The sequence below is a fragment of the Falco peregrinus genome, chromosome 1, assembly GCF_023634155.1.
Source record: "Falco peregrinus isolate bFalPer1 chromosome 1, bFalPer1.pri, whole genome shotgun sequence".
Classification (NCBI taxonomy): Eukaryota; Metazoa; Chordata; class Aves; order Falconiformes; family Falconidae; genus Falco; species Falco peregrinus.
In genome coordinates, this window is record NC_073721.1 from 115,495,198 (window position 1) to 115,515,120 (window position 19,923).

The 19,923-nt window shown below is 40.2% G+C and overlaps 1 protein-coding gene across 3 annotated transcripts in view; it reads right to left on the reverse strand.

Annotated features, from left to right (window-relative positions):
- The window catches only part of FBN1 (fibrillin 1), a 157,593-nt gene that overhangs the window by 8,335 nt on the left and 129,335 nt on the right, over window positions 1-19,923 (reverse strand). For all 3 annotated transcript variants that reach the window (XM_055813633.1, XM_055813643.1, XM_055813626.1), the window contains 19 exons: window positions 19,688-19,810; window positions 16,496-16,621; window positions 15,595-15,711; window positions 15,054-15,182; window positions 14,464-14,583; window positions 13,903-14,028; window positions 11,766-11,915; window positions 9,297-9,362; window positions 8,443-8,559; window positions 7,958-8,077; window positions 6,228-6,350; window positions 5,672-5,803; window positions 4,924-5,049; window positions 4,162-4,368; window positions 3,430-3,555; window positions 3,093-3,215; window positions 1,981-2,097; window positions 1,064-1,192; window positions 88-207 (listed from right to left, as the gene is read on the reverse strand). In XM_055813633.1, coding sequence (XP_055669608.1) covers window positions 88-207; window positions 1,064-1,192; window positions 1,981-2,097; window positions 3,093-3,215; window positions 3,430-3,555; window positions 4,162-4,368; window positions 4,924-5,049; window positions 5,672-5,803; window positions 6,228-6,350; window positions 7,958-8,077; window positions 8,443-8,559; window positions 9,297-9,362; window positions 11,766-11,915; window positions 13,903-14,028; window positions 14,464-14,583; window positions 15,054-15,182; window positions 15,595-15,711; window positions 16,496-16,621; window positions 19,688-19,810 — 2,397 coding nt within the window. The remainder of the gene's footprint in view (window positions 1-87; window positions 208-1,063; window positions 1,193-1,980; window positions 2,098-3,092; window positions 3,216-3,429; window positions 3,556-4,161; window positions 4,369-4,923; window positions 5,050-5,671; window positions 5,804-6,227; window positions 6,351-7,957; window positions 8,078-8,442; window positions 8,560-9,296; window positions 9,363-11,765; window positions 11,916-13,902; window positions 14,029-14,463; window positions 14,584-15,053; window positions 15,183-15,594; window positions 15,712-16,495; window positions 16,622-19,687; window positions 19,811-19,923) is intronic.

The window sequence follows — 19,923 nt, forward strand, 5'->3', positions numbered from 1 at the left end:
ACAGCAAACTGCACCATTGCCCCTCACTTCTTGCTGCTAACAAAGGTAACACACGTTTTAATGTATGCATTTTAAAAAGTGACTTACCAACACATTGGTTCCATTGGTAATGCTGGAGATATCCTTGTGGGCAGCTACACCTGTATCCTCCAATTATATTTTGGCAGCCATGCTGACACCGGTGGTTTCCATCACATTCATCAACATCTAAAAAGGTGACATACACTCTTGAGTTTTGGAAGAGCAGCTCAAATTATGCTGTATTTGAAAAGTATGTTACAAATAGTCATATATATTAATATATCATATAGAGAGAAGCATATTTCAGGATCTCCCAAAAACCTGACCAGTGCTGGCAGACTACTTCATGCCTTTCAGGTTTGGATTTCTGGCTCCACAGCAAGTAACTTTGGACTGAAAACCACTGAAAGCTCAAATTCAGCCACAGTTTTCAGAGTTTTTGCATTCTGCCATGGAGCAGACAACAGAAAGCCATTTGTATATGGGACCCCCAAGGCTTTCCTAAGGCTCCCAGCTCTACAGCAGAAAGTCCCTTGCTTTTACCCAAGCATACAACCCAGGAATCCCAGAATACCTCTTTTCAAAGCAAACCAAACTGTATCCCAGAAGGCGGCTCTAGAGGCTCTAGGGACCCAGAGGAATGAAGTCTGAAGCCCTTGAACTCTCTCTTTAGCAGGTCACCTTGAAGATGCAAGACTTCCTGTCCTTGCTGAGTCCCTCAGAAATCCACACAGGATTCAACAGAAGTCTGCTGAACTTACAATGCTTAAATTAAAACATTCCAGGCTAATCTGACATCTTCTCAGAAAATGTCTGTCCAGCCCTTTAGCATCCCGCAATACATCTGTTTATTCAGGTCCATGGAGAGAAATACAGCCTTGTTGCTAAACTTCCATACTCTGCTCTCGTTTGATCTACACATGCTTACTCCATCGGTTTCAGTGCTTACTCCATAGGTCCCTCCCTGGGTGACAGTATGGCTGACAGAAGATGAAGGAAAGCAAGAGAAGGCCACGTTAAACGTACTGGGTGTTGTACCTACCTTCACAGCTAAGCCCAGTTTGATCCAGTGAGAATCCACGTTGACACTCACAAACAAAACTTCCTGGTGTATTCTGGCAAATGCCCTTTGCCCCACATAAATTGATTTCAGTGGCACACTCATTATTATCTGAAGGAAACCAAAGCCTGAGTGTTATTTTTTATTCCTTGTTGTGAAGATGATCATTTAGCAACGCTAACAATGAACAGTTTGTGACAAGAGGTAAAGAAACATCACTAACGTAGCTGTCTTACCGCCCTCTCCATTCTTCACTTTGCACGACAGGAGAGCTGACATCACCTCCTTTCTAATTCGAAAATACTAACAACAGCTACGGGAAGGGAAACTCCTTTTCTTCTCCAAGAATATGGAGTTTGATGTCCTAGTCTTCAAACACCCCCAAATTCACACCAATACCACAGGATTACCAGACTGCCACAAGCAATATCCAGCTTGCAGAGAAGAAAGAGTGTTTTGCATTAAGTGGTTTTCTTTAACATTTTCAGAGACATAATGTGTATGCATTATAGGACAACTGCAGAAATGTACGTTTCATGCTTCTTGTTTCAAGAAGCCTTGACATAATCTCTAATGTGGGTCCTGCAATGAGCTACAAGAACAGAAATGTAACATTTTTTTGCTCGCTGGGTAAGAAAGGGTAAGGCAAGAATTATAATCTGGTGCTTTTATAGTCTGGTTCTTGCAAGTGCAAAATTCGAAGACAGATTATGAAAACAAGGGAATGTAGGAGGGAGGACCTCTTTGCATCTTCTGTACTGGTACGACTGGGATCAGAACCTGGCCTATGCTTCCATTTGGTTTCTCAGGAACCTGATTTCACCTACTTGCTACTTTTCTTCTGCAATAAGCGTCAGTAACAAATCCCAAATCCACATCTATATTCCCACATCACTTACCAATGCAGGCTGTATGGTGCTGAGTGAATCCAGGAGGACATTTACAAGTGAAACCCCCAATAGTGTTGACGCAAAGGAACTGGCAGTTATGCTGCTTTGTTGCACATTCATCAAGATCTAAAAAAACCCAAGAAAAGGTCTTTCAGTTATGTTCCCTGTGTAGGATCTGACAGTTCAGCTGGACTTAGAAGTGATTGCAAATAAATAATGTATCAAATAAAACCTTTTGAATCTATGTCTCATTCTCCACGCTGGCTTCCTGCTCCTGTCACACAAAGCCCATGTGTAATGAATGGGCCTTTGGAGCTACACTTGTGTCCATGCTGATGCTGGATTACAGACACCACTCTCGTCTGTCTGCAAGGCACTGTTGCATAATAAATGCCTGTTCTTACCACAGCCAATAAACAGAGAGTCACCATCTTCATGAGAAGTAGTGGCAGACTGCAAAATGGTATTGCACTGAAGCAGGCTGTTACTCCAATGACAAAGTCCACTGCTATTTCCCATGCCAAGTTTGGAACTGCTGCTCTAACTTGTGCAGTTTCACCAAGATACATAAATAAATGAAATTATAATGAACACTTCAAAGTCTCTCCTGCACTGCTGTCCGATATTCAGTGTATGGTGTGCTTCCCTCCCTTCTCCGGGTGAAAATGACCTGACCTAACCACTTTTTCTTTAAGCGACCTGGCCTAACCACTCCTTTCACAACATTCAGCATGCTGCAGAGGTGGTAGGTTAAAACTCTGGTGATGCTGGACAATGCCCTGCCATGCTCATCTTTGCATCCATTAAGATAAATTTATCACTGAATTTATAAATCAACATGCTTACAAAAATAAGACTGATCATATATACTATCGGTTACAAAGTCTTTTAAGATTAGCTGCCATCAGCCTGCAGAAATTCCTGAGGATCTACTGTTCATCCAGATTATGAAAGAACTTACTGGAACACCAGCTCCATCCTGTGCAGGACACTTCTACTGTCTTTAGTGGAAATAATTGCATGAATCAAGGGGTCAGATTTATATCATTTACATGTCCTTGGATTGGTATTCGCCTGTGAAACACTGAGTTTCTGCAGTAAATTAGTTCCTTGATTTTTACCTTTGCAGCTTCTCCCATCCTCTTGCAGGATGTACCCTTTTGGACACGAACACTGGAAGCTCCCCTCTGTGTTCTTGCAGATGAAATTGCAAGGTTTTGGGGACTCATTACATTCATTCAGATCTAGAAGCAAAATCAGATACTTAGTGTTGATAACCAAGATTTGTGATAAATGTTTTTCAAAATGCTCAGGAGATATCAGAAGGAAATAAAAATCCCCAAAGCATTCTAATGAATGAAATCTTATTTTCTAATTTTTCAAAATCTTTGTATTTCCTTCTTCAAGTCATCTCTTAGTAACAAACTTTATATACATACACTGTACTGAGAAATATACCTATGCAAATAGTGCCGGTTATATCTGTAGTATAGCCAAGGTTGCAATGACAACGGTAAGATCCTCTCTCATTGATGCATTCCCCATTACGACAGACATCATGAATAACCTTGCACTCGTCAATATCTGCAATTAAATGAGAGTTAGTTCACAATGGAACAAGAACTGAATTTATACAGCTTCAATAGATTCTTGTGACCTGACAAAAATCCTACACCCTACATAGAACAAAAAAAAATTACATAAAATAATGAAATATTGCACAGATTAAGGAGAAGTAATAAGTGGAAAAATACAGAATGGTACATTAATCTAACTTTCAAATGCAACGAATGAGTCTTAAGTGGAAGTGAACAACTGGAGCTGATCATATATTAGCCTCCATAAATCAAACAACACTTTGCTTTCATGTACACAAATAGCTCTTAATCACTACCTACAACACGCTCAAATGTTGAGAGTGCAAATTCCCATTCGAGCACATGTCAATCAACCAGCACGCAAAATAAGTATCTGCCAAGTTGGGATGGATGCCTCGTCATCCTGGGCCTTTGGCTATGCACCCTCCTCCCCGAGGTCTGTACTCTCTCAACATGAGAACTCTCCGAAAATTTTGACTGATATCCAAAACCATTTAGGACCTCACAGTGTTCAAGTATGCAAGAAGCGAGTTTATAATTTATCACTTAATTTGGCATTGTGTAAGAGAGCCTTTAATAGAAGAGTCAGTACCTGCTCCGTTAGACATGTATCCTCGGCCATGAGGGCAAAGTTTCTTGAAAGCCACAGTGCCTGGGAAGGGGCAGACCTCGCAGTTTTGCCCCCAGCCTCGGCCACCATCACAGCAGCATTCAGACTTGGTGACAGAGTTCCTGTTGCTTGATCCAATTTGACACATACTTTGTAAGACTTCAGTGAAGCAGTAGCCCTCCCTGTTGTCTGGAAAACAAATTATGCATCACAGAGAATCCTAATGGTGACGACCTCCAGAGGGTCAATGAGATATTATGAATTTAGTCAGAAATATAAAAGAAAGGGCATACTTCACCCTGGGACTGTGGAACTGTGAGTGAAAGACTACCAGCAGTAAGAAAAAGAGCACAACGTCTGAGGGAAACAAAGAAGACAGGAAATTTAGCAAAAGGTGGAAGACAAGTTACATTATGCTTATAAAAATATGTTTCTGTTTAAACCCAGAGAAAAAGGATTGGCTGAAAATCAGGACCAAAGATAAGGCAGAGCAATTCCTGGCTGACTGAAACCACCAAATAGTCAGCTTCCACAGCGAGTCAACCCAACCGGCCTGACTGAAGCAGGCACGGGGACAGCATGGGAAGAACGAACTTGCAGCAGGGCACCTACTTACAAAGGCCCCTTCCCGCAGGCATGTAAATTCAACAGCATGTTTATTCACTATATATTTCTAAGGTTAATTCCAATCACAATTTCTGCTATGAAAGCGACAGTTCATTGGGATGTTAGTGTGCAACTTACCGAGGCATTCGTTCTGGGTGTCACTGGCCGTGAATCCCTCGTTGCATTCACATCTGTAACTTCCCACTGTGTTTACACAACGACCATTCTCGCAGATCCCAGGTTTGGTCTGACATTCATTCTCATCTGTGTTTTTGAAATGGTATGACAAAAAATCAAGTCCATTACTGGCTTAATGCACATTAGAGAAGTCTGTATGGAGTTCTTAAGCTGTGCATTCTGTCTGGTTAAACTTGCATAAGTTTTTCTTTTTTTTTTAAAACAAAACCTCAGTTTTTCAGTTTTCAGAGGAAAGATACCATATAGCTCACAATATCATATATTTTGTTACTACATTTTTCTCTGCAATATATTCCTCACTGGTTTTCAAAATTTTTCATAACTACAGCTGCACTTCTGAATGCCATCCAAAGTTTAAAAATGATTCAGATCTGCTCTCATTCATGCTAACAGAGATGAACTAGCTCACAGCAATGGGCCCAATCTCTGCTTTTCTCAGTTAAGAGCAATTCAGCAGCAGCAGTACAAACTGATTGTGAAGACAACCACATCCAGATTTTCTACTTACTGCCCACATGTGTGCACACCTGAACAGCAAAGCACAGTGCGTATAGCACTGGTAGATCCGTTATACAGGTAGTTGTGTAATTCTTCCCCTGAGTTCCTCAACACTTTGTTAAATCCAAAATTTTCAGCTCTGCTGAGGAGCTGTGTGTTTCAAGAGCTTCAACGCTTCAGTGTCACTTACCTATACAGCCTTCCCCATCTGGTCTGCGCTGATAACCTGGTCCACAGATACACATATAGGTGCCAATTAGGTTTTTGCACTCCATCTGTTTTGAGTCACAGTCGTGAATTCCTTCTTCACACTCATTCTGATCTAAAACACAAGGTTTAGACTTCATTACACAGACAGACAATCCTGAAAATTCACAATAGTAAATTCTGACTTTGGAATTTCAATCGTAATCGAACTATACATGCTTTTATTGTGCTAAACTAACCGTAGGATATACTAGCCTAAAGCAAATTGATTTCTCCCAAATGCCCATTTTCAGGGCAAGACAAAACTGTATCATCTGATATGACCTCACTTTATGCAGATGTGTAAGTTTATGGGCAGGACAGGGCTAATACAACCAACTGCATAATGCAAACCACAGAATTTCATCCCAAATTCTTTCTGACTCAGTTACTTCCTGGGATTAAAACTCTGGCCCAATAGCGCAGTGAGTCAGAGCCCTACCCTTGCAGGAACTTGAAATCATTATCTCACAACCATGAGAGTCTGGTAGGAGCTTTACCTCTGCACATGCGCCGGTCCTCTCGCAGAACATACCCTGCGGGGCACTTGCATTCGTAGGATCCAAAGGTGTTCACGCAGCGGAAAGCACAGAGCAGAGGGTTCTGAATGCATTCATTGACATCTGGATTTGGAGCGACAAAGACCACGGGGGAAGTGAAACATGCTTTTGTAAAACTCAGCCAACTTGAGTGCGCATGGTTTAGATACAGCAATACCACAGATCCCAGGTTACTGAGGGCTAAATCTTAATAGTTGGGGACCAATGGTTCTACTCATTATGGATTTCTGTATAAGAGCAGGCCTAGACATGCCAGGATGTTTGCACAGCTACCTGAAGTTTCAGTATCTTCACCAGCAAGCAGCCAATGAAAAAAATCCATGCTGCCAAAAGAGCGTCTCAGTTCAAACTGTATCCTAGGGTCAGTCTTTATGATTGGTCCTTTTTAAATTCCAGCTTCTTCATAAAATGAATTCCGTAAAACAATATCCTTACTAGAAACACTATTTTGAAGTGCATTTACATACACTCTGGGCTACTTGAGTAATTACTGCTGTATAACGATGTTTATGCACTCTGCTAACTCCTCCTCTGCAATTTGAGCTTTTCACCCAAATTCCACAGGGAAGTCAATGAAGCTCTAACTGTATATAAAACTAACGCAAGCTGATGCAAAAATAGAAGCATTCTTTTATATGGGCTTGCAAACAAATAGATTGTGGCAGATAATTTAAGAACAGCTGTGTCAGGTCAGAAGAGAGTGTCAAAATGTCCTAGGACATTCTCCTCTCTGTGGTTGAAACAGGAGGAGACGAGTATTAAAACCCCCATACCATGTATGCAGAGATCCTTCCCCTAACACAGCCTCTCAGTTTTAAGGACTTCCACAGCCAAAAGCCACAACCAAACTATCAAACTTAATTTCCACTGATAGGTTCCCACACAAATTTGTACAATCTGCTTCTGGGTCAGTTTATACTTGTGGCCTCACTAACATTCTGCAGCAAAGAGCTTCACAACTTAAGTAAGTACTATGCATATAAAAATGTTTGCTTGGGTCTGTCTAACATGTTTCTTCTACTTCTGGTACCTTTACCACTTGTGGCTTTCTAAATTGAAATCACGTATGTCTTTAGTTTTCCACACTGAAAAATTCTAGTCCAATTAATTTTCTGCATGTCTCTTCAATAACTCTGATCTTCCTTACTCCTCCCTTCTTTGTGCATTTTCAAATTTTTATTTTTGAAATGAGACACCAAAGCATGAAAAATATTCAACCTAGGGTTACCATGGTAAATGTCTAGTACTGTATTTATATTTTCTGGTTTGTTCCCTAACAAACTCAAGCAGCCCGTTTTCTCTTTTCATCCTCCACAGTGACCTTCTTCACCCAAGGGTCCCCTAGTCGGTAAGCAAAACCCATACACACAATAAGCAGCATTTCTGGGAACTGTTCTGGACAGAGCGTACCCAAACATGCTCCTCTCTGGGCGGTTCCTTTGCAGATACTGCCTGAAAACCTGTTCACCCAACCTTCAGTTAGAAACAGTTACCACGGCTCCTTCATACAGGAAGAAGGAACCTATTTTTCCATTTCAGATAAAGATGCATTGTTCCAAATGTCTGTATTTCTCTTTTTCAGCTGCTTTACGCCCCTCGCTTGTTTCCAAAATCAGAAAACTGTTTCAGCACACAACTACAGTGACAGTCCTTAACACATGGAGTCTCACCTTCACAGGTCATCATCGGTCCAGGCTCAAATCCCTCAACGCAGGTGCATTCAAATCCTCCCACCACATTCCTGCAAGTTCCATTTCCACATGGGTTTCCAACAGCACATTCATCAGTATCTGCAAGCAGTTAAATTAAGGCAAGACTACGTGGTTACACTCAACTAAAAAGGTATAAAAACTACACTGCTGATGTACAACCAAAAAAATACAAAAATACAAAACCCAAGACCTCATTTAAATTACTGATTTAGAGTCATAGACTCCTAGCATAATTTGGGATAGCTATAAAGGTTTTCTGGGTCAAACAGCCACAGCAAGACCAACTTGGAGCCAATTGCTAAGGCTCTGCCCTGGCAGATTTTAAGCACCAGTGGGGATGGAGATTCCACGACATTAGAATAGTATAACCCCATTATTCCTTAATGCCATACTTAGCAATGCAGGGGTTTCTTTAAAATGGAAGATGAAACAGCTGTACTTACCTACACATTGAGCTCCTTGTAGGATGTAACCATACGGACATTCACAGCGGAAAGACCCATCTGTGTTGATACACTGCCCAAATTTACAGTTATCTGGATCTAGGCACTCATCCACATCTTAACCAGAAATACAAACAACACAGTAAGTGCAACTGATTTCATGTGGTTTTAGACTTCTTTCAAAGGACAGGTGTTGTTCTGGCAATAAATATTCCTAAAATCACAAAAAAATACTAAAATCTGAATTTTGATATATTAGGATGAGGGTACGGAATTTTTCTTGCAGGCCAGCTTTCAGGATGCAGAAAAGAAACTGATTCTACACGTCAGATAAAAAACCTCTCTGGGACCACAGGGAGAGTGGCAGATATGAAAAGCAGTAGTCATCCAGTGCTCCTTAAATGAAAACTTCTACCAATGAGGCTGAAGTGCTGTTTGTCTTGGGAGAGAACAGAACGTACTGAAGGGATCTGGGAAACTGTGGTTTGCACTTCTGGAGGATTAAAACCATTTACTGTAAACAGGCTACATATACTGTATAAGAAAAGACAAGCATGCTATGTGATCCATTCTCTAGATCCTACACAAGTTTCCTAGCAAGTCTACTCAGCATAAATTAAAAAGCCAAATACAATACTCTAAAAGAAGTTTATTTCTGATATATGAGATATTCAAGCTTTAATTTAAACTTGGTAGGAATAATTGGAAAAAAAAAATCTGTATATAAGTTTCCACAATTCGTGGCTTTTGGAAATAGTTGCAGAGGCGTTATTCTCTATTGAAAGGGAGAATGGCTTACGGGTAGAAGACAGCACACTGATGCAACAACGGCATCGTGCAGCGTGGGCACTTACCCAGTCTTGCATCACCAGGTCCAACAAGGATGCCAATTCCAAATGGACAAATCTGTCTAAATGCCTCTGTAAGAAAAAAAAAAAAAAAAAAAAGTAAAAAAATCAAACTATGTGTTAAATTCTATCTTGGTATTCAGCATTACTCATGAGCCACAAAAGTAACCACTGATACCAATTCATCTTCCTCATGATCAGGTCTAGAAATATAGTATGTTAATGTATAAACTTATAATTTAATCTTACACTCATGTAAAAAATGTATGCTCTCTTGACATTTCATCTGATCTCCTGTATGCAAATATGTAAAATCCTGTGAATAATTAACATTATGTACTTTCCTTTAAGGAGCAAATAAATACAGTACTTCCATTTTAGAAGTATCAATACTAGTGACAGCATTCTTTTTTGTTGTTAATGAAACATTTCCTAAATTTTCTGAAGATGACACAATTTAATCTGTAGTCACCATGGCCCTTAAAGCATGCCCATCTCTAGTTACAGAATAAGTAATAATTTTATTATAGGTAAACTGAGAGTAAAATTTCTGGGCTCAGCTTAGAATGAAGTCACCACTCAGTTTCCAAATCCACAATGTTTTTGGTGTGACTTTTGAAGATGTAAATATGATGCAAGTCTTTTGAGAACAAGAAATTCTCTATTTTTTGTCACAGGAAGTATGTACTCCCTTATCTGTGCAATTCATCTGACATATTCTTGGCAATAGAATAAATAAGAAATCCTAGATTTCCATTCTGGTGGACCAAAATGCAATATGGATGAATATCATTATAAAGGACCTTCAGCTTCACAAACTCCTCTAACTTTGGGTCTGACACACACACACAAAAAATACAAGCCTTGCAACTGAAACTAAGCTTCCACCTCTCCCCTCTAAATTGTATCTTGAGCAGATGGATGGACACAGGACTGGAATTCTAACCATCTCAAGATGCTGCTGAGCATATTCTCTACTAACCGTGCTCAGAACATCACAGAACCCTTGACAAGATTTTACTTTTTCTTTTGCAAATTCAGTAGGCTGCAAAGAGGTTTAGAGTGCAGCAGTATAATACAGTCAGACATAACAAACGTTACCCTTTCTTTAGTTGAACTGCATTAGCTGATCTTTGCTGAGGTTAAACAAAATAGAACTAAATGTAGTTGCACGCCTGCACTGAAAGTAAGAAAGTGTCTTGACGTACTGCCAGGCTCTGAATGGGAAACTCAGCCCTACGCAGCTGGGCAGCACAAAACCCGCCTGTTGCTCAAGCCTTCAGAAGGAGACTCAGGTGGCACATGTGCTTGAGCTTACCAGCCTCCATTCAGATAGCATACGATGGAGACCATGCGTGAAATATTTTTTTTTTCCCCAAAAGAATCAATTCCACTATCTGTGATACACTGAGACAGAAATTTCCCAGACTCAGATATGTTAAAGCTATTTCTTTTATAGAAGATGAGAAAAATGGCCTTGATATAATCCTTTGCAAACAGTTTGGACTGTGAAAAATATATGTGCTGACACTTCAAGGAAATGCTGCGATGTATACCATGCTTTTCCAACTGACTTTGATTCAAACGCTCCAAGCAACGTAATGAAACAGGCACAGGCAATAAGCCTAGGAGGAGTATTGCAACTGGCACATCTGATTCTCTTTTCTTCCCTTGGCTTTTGTGAGGATTGTCTGCAAAACATCTACATGACTTATTAATGAAATGAACTGTATTAATATATTGCTGAAACCAGTAACGCTGTTAACCACATTTGTCAGCATGAATTAAAGTCTGTTCAGCAAGTTGTACCATGACGGTACAAAGGCCTGTTGACTTGCTCGATGCGCAGTTACTCAGTCTTACAACAGATACCAACAACGGAGAGTGTTCCTTTAGCAACAGTTCAGTGAGTGAGGCTTCAAGGCCTGTGTTTTGTCATTCCATGCTGGTTTTGCAAGTCATTCGTATTGATAAGACTGCAAAATTAGATAATTTTTTTTAAATAACAAAATGAAGTCACAAAATGTAACAGGGTTATTCAGATGTACATCTAGTTCCACTGTTGGTTTTTGTCTGTTTGCTTTTTTGTTTGGTTGTTTTTTAAATTAGATTTCATGTTTATGGTACCCCTTCCTACACTTATTTACAATCAGATGAATTCCATTTGTGTCTTGCAGGTATTTCCACTCAGAGCCTATCAAGGACGTACTTACTACTTTCTGCTTTCTGTATGTGACACCTCCAGAGCAAAATACTTGGCACCTAATCATGCTAACAAACCTAAAAGCAAACAAGGAATATGCTTGTGACTGGACTATGCAAGAAAAATGTTTTTTGAGACTGCAATGACAATTGTTAAGCAGAGGTTAAGCACCTCTGGAAAATAATTTTTCCTAATTTCTTCTTATAAGAATCCCAACCTTCTTTTAGTTCTGAGGTTATCATGACAGTAAGGTAACCTGGTCAGTAACATACCATCTGCTTCCTCTGGGCAGAGTTCACAGGGATCTCCCCATCCCTGTCCCTTTAAGGCACAACAACACTCTTGTTTGGAGTGGTTTCGTGACTTCGGCACAGAACATTTTCCATCTTCGAATTTGGTAAAGCAGTAACTTACTCTCAGATCTGCATAGAGAAAAACTTGTTATGAGCAGTTGGGGTGACTTTGACACAGTTTTCACTTAAGAGTTGTTAATTGCAAAATTACAGGAGGCCCCCCTCAATAAAACACCCAACTTCCATTTCAGCGCATTAAGAAGGACCATTATTGTCTCTGGGGAAGATGTGAAGAGTGAGGGGAGCTCCTTACCCCAGTCCAGGAAAGCTATGGGATCGTGCCCTACTTCAGTCACGGAAAAGGAAGGCTTTTCCTCTTTTGTCCAGCAGAGATGGAAAAGCTGTACTGCCCTCTTAGACTCACTCCTCTTTGTAAAAAATGAATATTGGCTTGACTTGTTTGTATTCCGTTATTAGGACGAATCACTTGAGTCAAGAGATTTTAATCAACTTGTAATGATAATACCATGTAGTGTTAAAATGAGAGGCAATTTCCAATAGCACTGTCCTTCTTCCCTCTCCCCTGAGGTACACATAAAGAAAACTGTCGCAGTGACTTTTTACTCCCTTAAGCTGGATAACCAGGATGCTGGAGCAGAGCTGAGATCACAGACCACAAGCATCCAGCAGGCAGAGAGCTGGCAGCTCCCTGACTTGGCAGGCGGACAGCAACAGGGCAGTTGTGGAAGCAGCTGCTCATCCAGTTTTCCGGCTGCAGCATCAATGCTGGGCAACATACAGATTTTACAAAATTCCTAGGTAATGGGAAGTTTTAAACAAAACTCTGTTTGGCCTGAGATACTTGGAAAAAAAACCCCCAGTCTTCTCCACGGGATGGGGAGAAGCCCACCTGAAGTTCATACACACAAGTGTGCACTTTCTTCTGCCATTATGTGTGAAACAGTGGTCTGTTTTCATAAAGGAGAAGATTAAGCTGCGTTCTTTTTTATAGTTTTCTTGGGGGAAGGGTTATGATTTTTTTCCTTACCTGAAGAGGACAACACCCTCAGACTGAAGAAACTTCATTTATATGAGCTACAAAAGCACAGCCACAACAGCCGTGCTGCCTTCTTGAAGTTCAGTAAAGTAACTGTGCCAAATTGCATGGTGGTTTGAAGACTTGGATGAACGTTTACTGCAGGTTGGATTCATTTTTACCAAAACCACAGTTTCATTTAGCCCACTGTGAAGAACTCACTATGGTGTCAACAAGCATCACCGTTCTGTGCCAAGCATAACTACAGAGGTCCTTATAAAGGTCTTACTCGTCAGTGGTTCCCACTGTGCACACTACGTATCGGACATTTAATGATGTATCTATTTAATAATTCCCAAAGTTTTTAAAATATCTCACTCTCTAATTTGCTGTACTTGTTCTTTATCCACAAAACAAACTAACCTGTGGCTTTTCATTAGTAGATCTTCGGCTTTTAGCATCTGATCTCTGTCTTAGTGCCCATGTTTAGGCTCTGAACAGTGTAAGTGGTAATTTAGAAGCCAAAAGACGCTTCAGACTTTTCTAAGTAGGTGGGTGCTTATTGTCCCCACAACACTGCAATTTTTTTCCATTGATCTTTTACCCACCCACACATTTGTGGAGAAGAATAGCATATAACAAGTGTTATGGTGAATTTGATAAGTGCTAAGAACAACTTTATTGCTGGAAACGCTGCCATTAGCACTGCACTGCAGTAGTTGCCTGCCTGCATTCGTGCTCCACCTCCGTGTCAGACATATCAGAGTCTATACAGAGTCCAGGTACCCTCAACATTTCTTCCAGGGGTGCAAGAAAGGGCTGCAGGACAACATAATTTCCTCGCTTAACCTGGTGCATTTAACATTATCTTTGCCCCTTTTATTGCAATGCTTCCTTTAATGACAAACAGATGTTAGGGCAAGACAGAACCTGGCCCCAGCTACAGAACTATCACGTTTTCCTTGTGAAAAACACTGTTTGAGTCCAGAGCCTCCTTGTTATATTAGAAACAGGCAGGAATAAGGTTTTTATAAGACAGTAAACAAATTCCGAAATGCCAGAAAACAGGAATGAACTTACCTTGGCATCGCCTCCCTGTGGAAGACAACACAAACCCTTCTGGACACAGACATTTGAAACTGCCTGGAGTGTTGCTGCATGTGCCCAGGGCACAAATTTCTGGCTGTTCCACACACTCATCAATGTCTGTAAGAAAAGCAATTAAAGAGGTGAGAAATAAAAATGTTTGCACTGGCAGCTGTACTACATAAAATGTAACCTTACATCATCACTGATATCTAACAGATTTGAAAAACAAAAAGGAAGAGACAGAAAGAGGAACAAGAAATCCAGGTGCAAAATCTAGGGTTAGTTTTTAAATCCTCATGCAGTAGGCAAACCCCAGCAAAGTACCATCAACCAAACAGCCTGGGATTAGATTTTTCTTGGGATCAGATCAGGTAGTTCTGGTTCAAACAAAACTTGGTGAGACTTCTGGGAAGTGACTTACCAGTGGCTACAGTTCAGAACTGTACACTGACACAAAAGACTAAACATTACTCACCATTTAGATGCAGAGGAAAGTGGTAACAACTGTGAGTAGCTAGGACAGAGGCAGAAGGAGGGTTGTTCTGTACACACCTTCACATTTGTCATTCTGCAGGACATATCCAGGAGGACAGATACATCTGAACGACCCATCCAAGTTCTGACATGTGCCTGGTGAGCATTTTCCAGGATCCAGTGCACACTCATTGACATCTAAAAGAAAAGAAAGACAATTTACTTGAGATAATTGCTGTTATCTCAATAAATCTGTGGCTGAGCCTGCTTTAATTTTGATTCCATCAAACTGACAGTGGAACTTCCCAGGAGCAAGAAAAGAGCCCTCTTCTCATCCTATTGGCATTGTTTTCTTCTGCTAGGTACAATGATGACAGTGTGACATTTCTCTCTGATCTCTTATACTGTTTACTAAGAGCAGGAATCCTCAAACTACAGCCCACGGGCTGGACAGGGCCCCCCAGGGTCCTCAATCCAGCCCCTGGTATTTACAGAACCCCCACCCCCCCGCCGGGGGTTTGGGGGGAGAAACCGAGCAGCCGCAGATGACTGCCTGCCACTTCATCTGCGCGCCGGCCCCCTGGTTAAAAAGTTTGAGGACCCCTGACTAAAAGTATCTCCTCAAGGTTTGCTGCACGTTTCGTTCTGCCCTAAAAGAAAGCACTCACCAATACAAGTCCTTCCATCCAGAGCCACCTCATAGCCATCATTGCAAAGACACTGGAAGGACCCAATCGTGTTCACACACTGACCATTCCTGCAGAGCATTCCGTTTCCACTTGCACACTCGTCCACATCTAAGAAAAATAACATTGTAAGAGATAAAAGGAACACCTGCAACAAGTGAAATTGGGAAGGTGAGACTTCTGTTTCCACTACATTGGTACAATAACTGATAGTACATAAATATCCTCTGCTTCAAAAGCAAGTGAGGGGAAAATACCACTATTGATCTATGCTGTAAAATTGTCAAAGCAAGAGTAAAAAAATCAGAGTGGCACATATCACATGCAAACATTTAAGGGGCTATAGAAAAGTATGGAGTGCATAATCAAAGAAGCCTCTTCAGACTAAGAAATTGTTTTTTGTCTTTAATCATGCAGACCATGAAAGGTGTGACCCTAACTCAATGGAGAAGATGGTACTAACTGTACATTCATTAGAAGTAGAAAGTCTTAGAAACGCGTAACTGGTCTCAGCACTCCTTACCTATGCAGTCATTGTTGTGTGAGAGGATGAACCCCAAATTGCAGCGGCAGTTGAAAGAGCCAATGGTGTTTCTGCAGGTTCCGTTGCCGCAGGCATCTCTCTCACACTCGTTAATATCTACAAAGCAGAAATAAAATAAGCAGCAAGAGTTTTAATCACTGATGGGGAAAGGAAAGTCTTCAGCTATCCTGCAGGCAAAAGAAATAATCCACTGCCAACAGACTGAACAGAAGAATTGTTTGTCCCCAAAAGACGATTTTACGTAGGTTTATACACTTGATATCAACACCTACAAAAATAATCAAGGGTCCAACAATCATTTATCTTACTGTGGCTCCCATCTCACCCTTCCCAAAGGATATCTAAGCTATCTTTATCATAAATGTTCTGAAATCTCATCTTGCTCAGACAGCAGACACCACACTAACAGCTGCAAATGGGTTAAATACAGAATCTCCTTCTTTATTAAGATGACTCTGTTTCTGAAAAGGGCACTTCTCTGGCAAGAAGTACACCCTTCACTTAGTCTGTTAACAAGCAGGCTGTGTACGATTGCTGCATTGCAATATTCATCTACTAAATTTCTTGCCTAAAGTAATAAATCAGACAAGATGCTTCAGAAAATTCTAAGAATAGAACATTTTCCTGAAAAACAACAGTATTAGCAGTTTATTAGACAGGCTATATTTTTTTAAAGGTTCACTTTAATGAGATGTTCTTCATTCATTATCAACTTGTTATCATCTCTAATTGCCAGCTATGGTGGTTTTGCACCTTTGCCTGGTGGTAAATGGCTCACAATCTCAGTTCTATGAGACCTATGCAACACCTATGACAAAGAGGATAGGCTTCATAACTATCTCAATGGAAGTCTAAGTACAGCTTAATTTGATATACTTGCCTATACACATTGTTCTGTCATCATTGGTCTTGAATCCATTGTGACAAATGCAGTAGAAACTTCCAACAGTATCAATACACTGCCCGTGGCTGCAGATGTTGGGAATTTCTTGACATTCATTCCGATCTGAAAACACAAAGGTACCATGAAAGTTAAGGCTTCGAAACTGCAGGGCTGGAAAGATGTATTAGCAGCAACCATGACAGTCAGAATCCAGTGCACAGCCCTAATTTAAAATATTATTTTTAATTTATTAATGATGAAACCATTACTAAGTAAATGTCAGAAAAGGGGCTGTTTGCTTGTAAATTACCCTCTTCAATATCTGTGGAGCTGAAAAAAACCTAGCGTAAAAATGGTATTTACCGAACACAAATTCTTGCTACAGGGAAAAGCATATCGCCTGGATTTTGAAAAGTAGAATTACCGACATGAAATTGTATAGGGAGATTTCTGAGTGCTCTACATTGACTGCAACAGATACAAAAGCCACATATAAATCACAGTTTCTATTCTTCTCATGAAAGCCGCTACTTGCTTTTAGCTATGCTTGATTATAGCACAAATTGCTTGATTAACTCACAGAAATCATACAAAACAGAAAGGGAGATGAATCCCGCACTTTTCTCACTCAGCTTACAGAGAGATAAAATGAATTGTAGATTTATCAACTCATTATGCAGTGATAAAATGGGACATGTATACATATGTGTTGTAGCATCCATGCCTCATGCAATATGATGATCCTGTAAACCAGACAAAGCTCAGTCAGCAAGAAGAATTACGGCTATATGGAGTCTGAAAATACTTCGCCAACAGCAGCAAACACCCAACTGCATAATTCTGCAGAGAGCGCTAGGGAAAGGGAAAGCTATCCTGCCAGCATGTGCTATGCTGCCTGACAATCGCAGGGCATCCATCACACTTGTCCAACAGCTGACTGCCTCCTGCTACTCTTGTTATCAATGCTTTCAGGCAGAATTCAGGATCCTATCAATAGTGAATGAAACAAAATTTTGAAGAATGGAATGTTTGCTGTCCAGCACATTTTTTTCCCCCATGACAAATCAGAAACATGAATCAAATGACGCCCTTCTGTTGACCTCATCACCAACAAGAGCTGGTTTCATTCAATATGCTTCCTGACACTCTGTCTGCAGCAGCTCCAAAAACGAGAACTGAGGTGCTGCCATAAGCTTGCATTAGAATCGATTAGATTTTAGCATTCATTAATTTTCTTTTTAAATGCAACCTAAGCAAAGCGACTGCAGTTTCTTACCAAACCACCCCCAGGTCACTGCAAAACTAAGAGTCAAGTAGTTCCTAATTGCAAAGAAATTAATGTATTACATCTTGTCTCCCTGCCTCTGCTGCCACTTCTCTACACTCTAGCTGGCATATGGACAATTTTGATTGCCCCCATCCCCAGGATTACCATGCATCAGCTGGGGCCGCAAGTAATTTTGGATGTCTGTTCACTGAGGACCAAGCTCTCCCAATGCTATTAATGATACTGCTGCTAATTAGAGTCTAAAGAAGGCAGAACGGAAACCAGTGCTGGATAATGTGCTTCTTAAGAACTCTTAACCTTCACAGCTCAGGAGAGCAGAGATGAAAGAAAAATTGTGATTCTCTCTTTGCTGCTGTATGGGCAAATGAATAGTGAATTAAAATCCCAGGGAAAAGTCACTTCTTTGGGGATAAACAGAGAACACTGTAACTTGTTAAAAAATTGGGAGGCAAAATTAAGTGCCAAAATGAGTTTATATGAAAAATTATTTATTATACCACAATAGATAGCACCAGTAGAATGGTATTTTCACAGTAAGATACATGCAGTACTCATAGTAAAAGTGGCTGTGATACATCAGTTTTGATTCAATAAACTACTGGGATATCATCATTTTCCATGTGGTAGCATGACTGATCCAATACAGCAAGATGCTCAGCACTCTTTGCTCTCAGCAGAGCTGTTGGAAATTTCCTCCCTTTGCTGAATCAAGTATTTTATCAACTGCTTTTATTTTGACTCTAATTGTGTAACTTTATTTTCACTAAATATAAAATAAGAGCAAAATACAGGGAAGTATTACTGTTGGTGCCAATTCATGTCTGGTATTGTAACCCATATCAGAACCTTCCCTGGCTCTTCCTGTACTGCTGTAACGAACCCATAACAACAACAATTACATTAGAACGTATTGAATATTTACATGTGGCACTGCATAGCTTAACAAAACAAAGTTTTAGTTCTCATAGTAGCGTTCTGGTTGTCCCTACACCCTTTTCCCTTAAGGGTCACATGAAACAATGGAAAACTGCACTGTAGGGAAAAGTACACTTCCTAAAACTCAAGTACTCAGAAGCAAAAACCCAAGGAAAATGTTACCAGTTTCCGTTGTAATTATTATTTTGCTCAGAAATGTATATAATATTTACAGGTGCTTGGCCCACAGCAGTCTTTAAAAAAATCTCTGTGATTCTTCAAGTAATCAAGATAACATGAATGCCCCTCTGGACTACGATATTATAAGAAAAAGCACATAGATTAGAGAACTGCAGTCCCACTCAGTATTTAAAAATAATGTTCAGAGGCTTGTTCAAATCCACATAAAAGTTAGGAAGTTTAACAATAAGCTTTTTAAGTTAGTTAGTGCATATGGGCTAGCAGATAAGTTCATGTTATCAGCAGAGACCCCAGCAAGCAGTGAGCTATTTGTAAAAACACAAGTGGCAAATAAATTGCTAAAACAAATCTTAAAATTAAATTAAACAGCGAATTAAAATTAAAATCAAAGAATTTATGTAGAGGAAGGTCCCTGTCAGGACTGCAACTGAATTTTTAGCATCAGAAAATAGTTAGTCAAAAGGTAGTGAATCAACTGGTCTGCCTAGACACAACACAGGCTAAAGAAAAATATTTGCCAGTGGCTGGTGGGATAAAATGGAAGACAAACATCTACTCAGGTGATTAACTCTCATTTATGCTTCTGTGGGATGGGCCCCCTAATCTTCCAGGAATGACCAGAGTGTTTATGGGATGCCTTAAAAGGCTTTAAGAAGAGGGTTCTTGGAGCCCAGGTCATGTCCTGGTATACCATCTTTCTGAAGAAAAGTTATGCTTTTTTAGTCTTCTTTTAAAAATCTACTACTTTTTGCAGAGCCTCACACAAACAAGCCAGAAGGACTCACCAGTGCAGCGGCCAGTTGATGTGAACCTGTAGCCAGGTTTACAGTCACAACGGTAGCTACCAGCTGTGTTGACACATTCTGCATTTTGCTGACACACTGGTCCATTTTGGCATTCATCAATATCTGTCAATACAAAAAGGGAATTTGATTGTTATGGTAAGCTGGCACTAGAAAGAAACTGACTTTGTTTTTAGCATAAAGAGTATTATCTTACACAAACAGAGCAATTTCTTTCT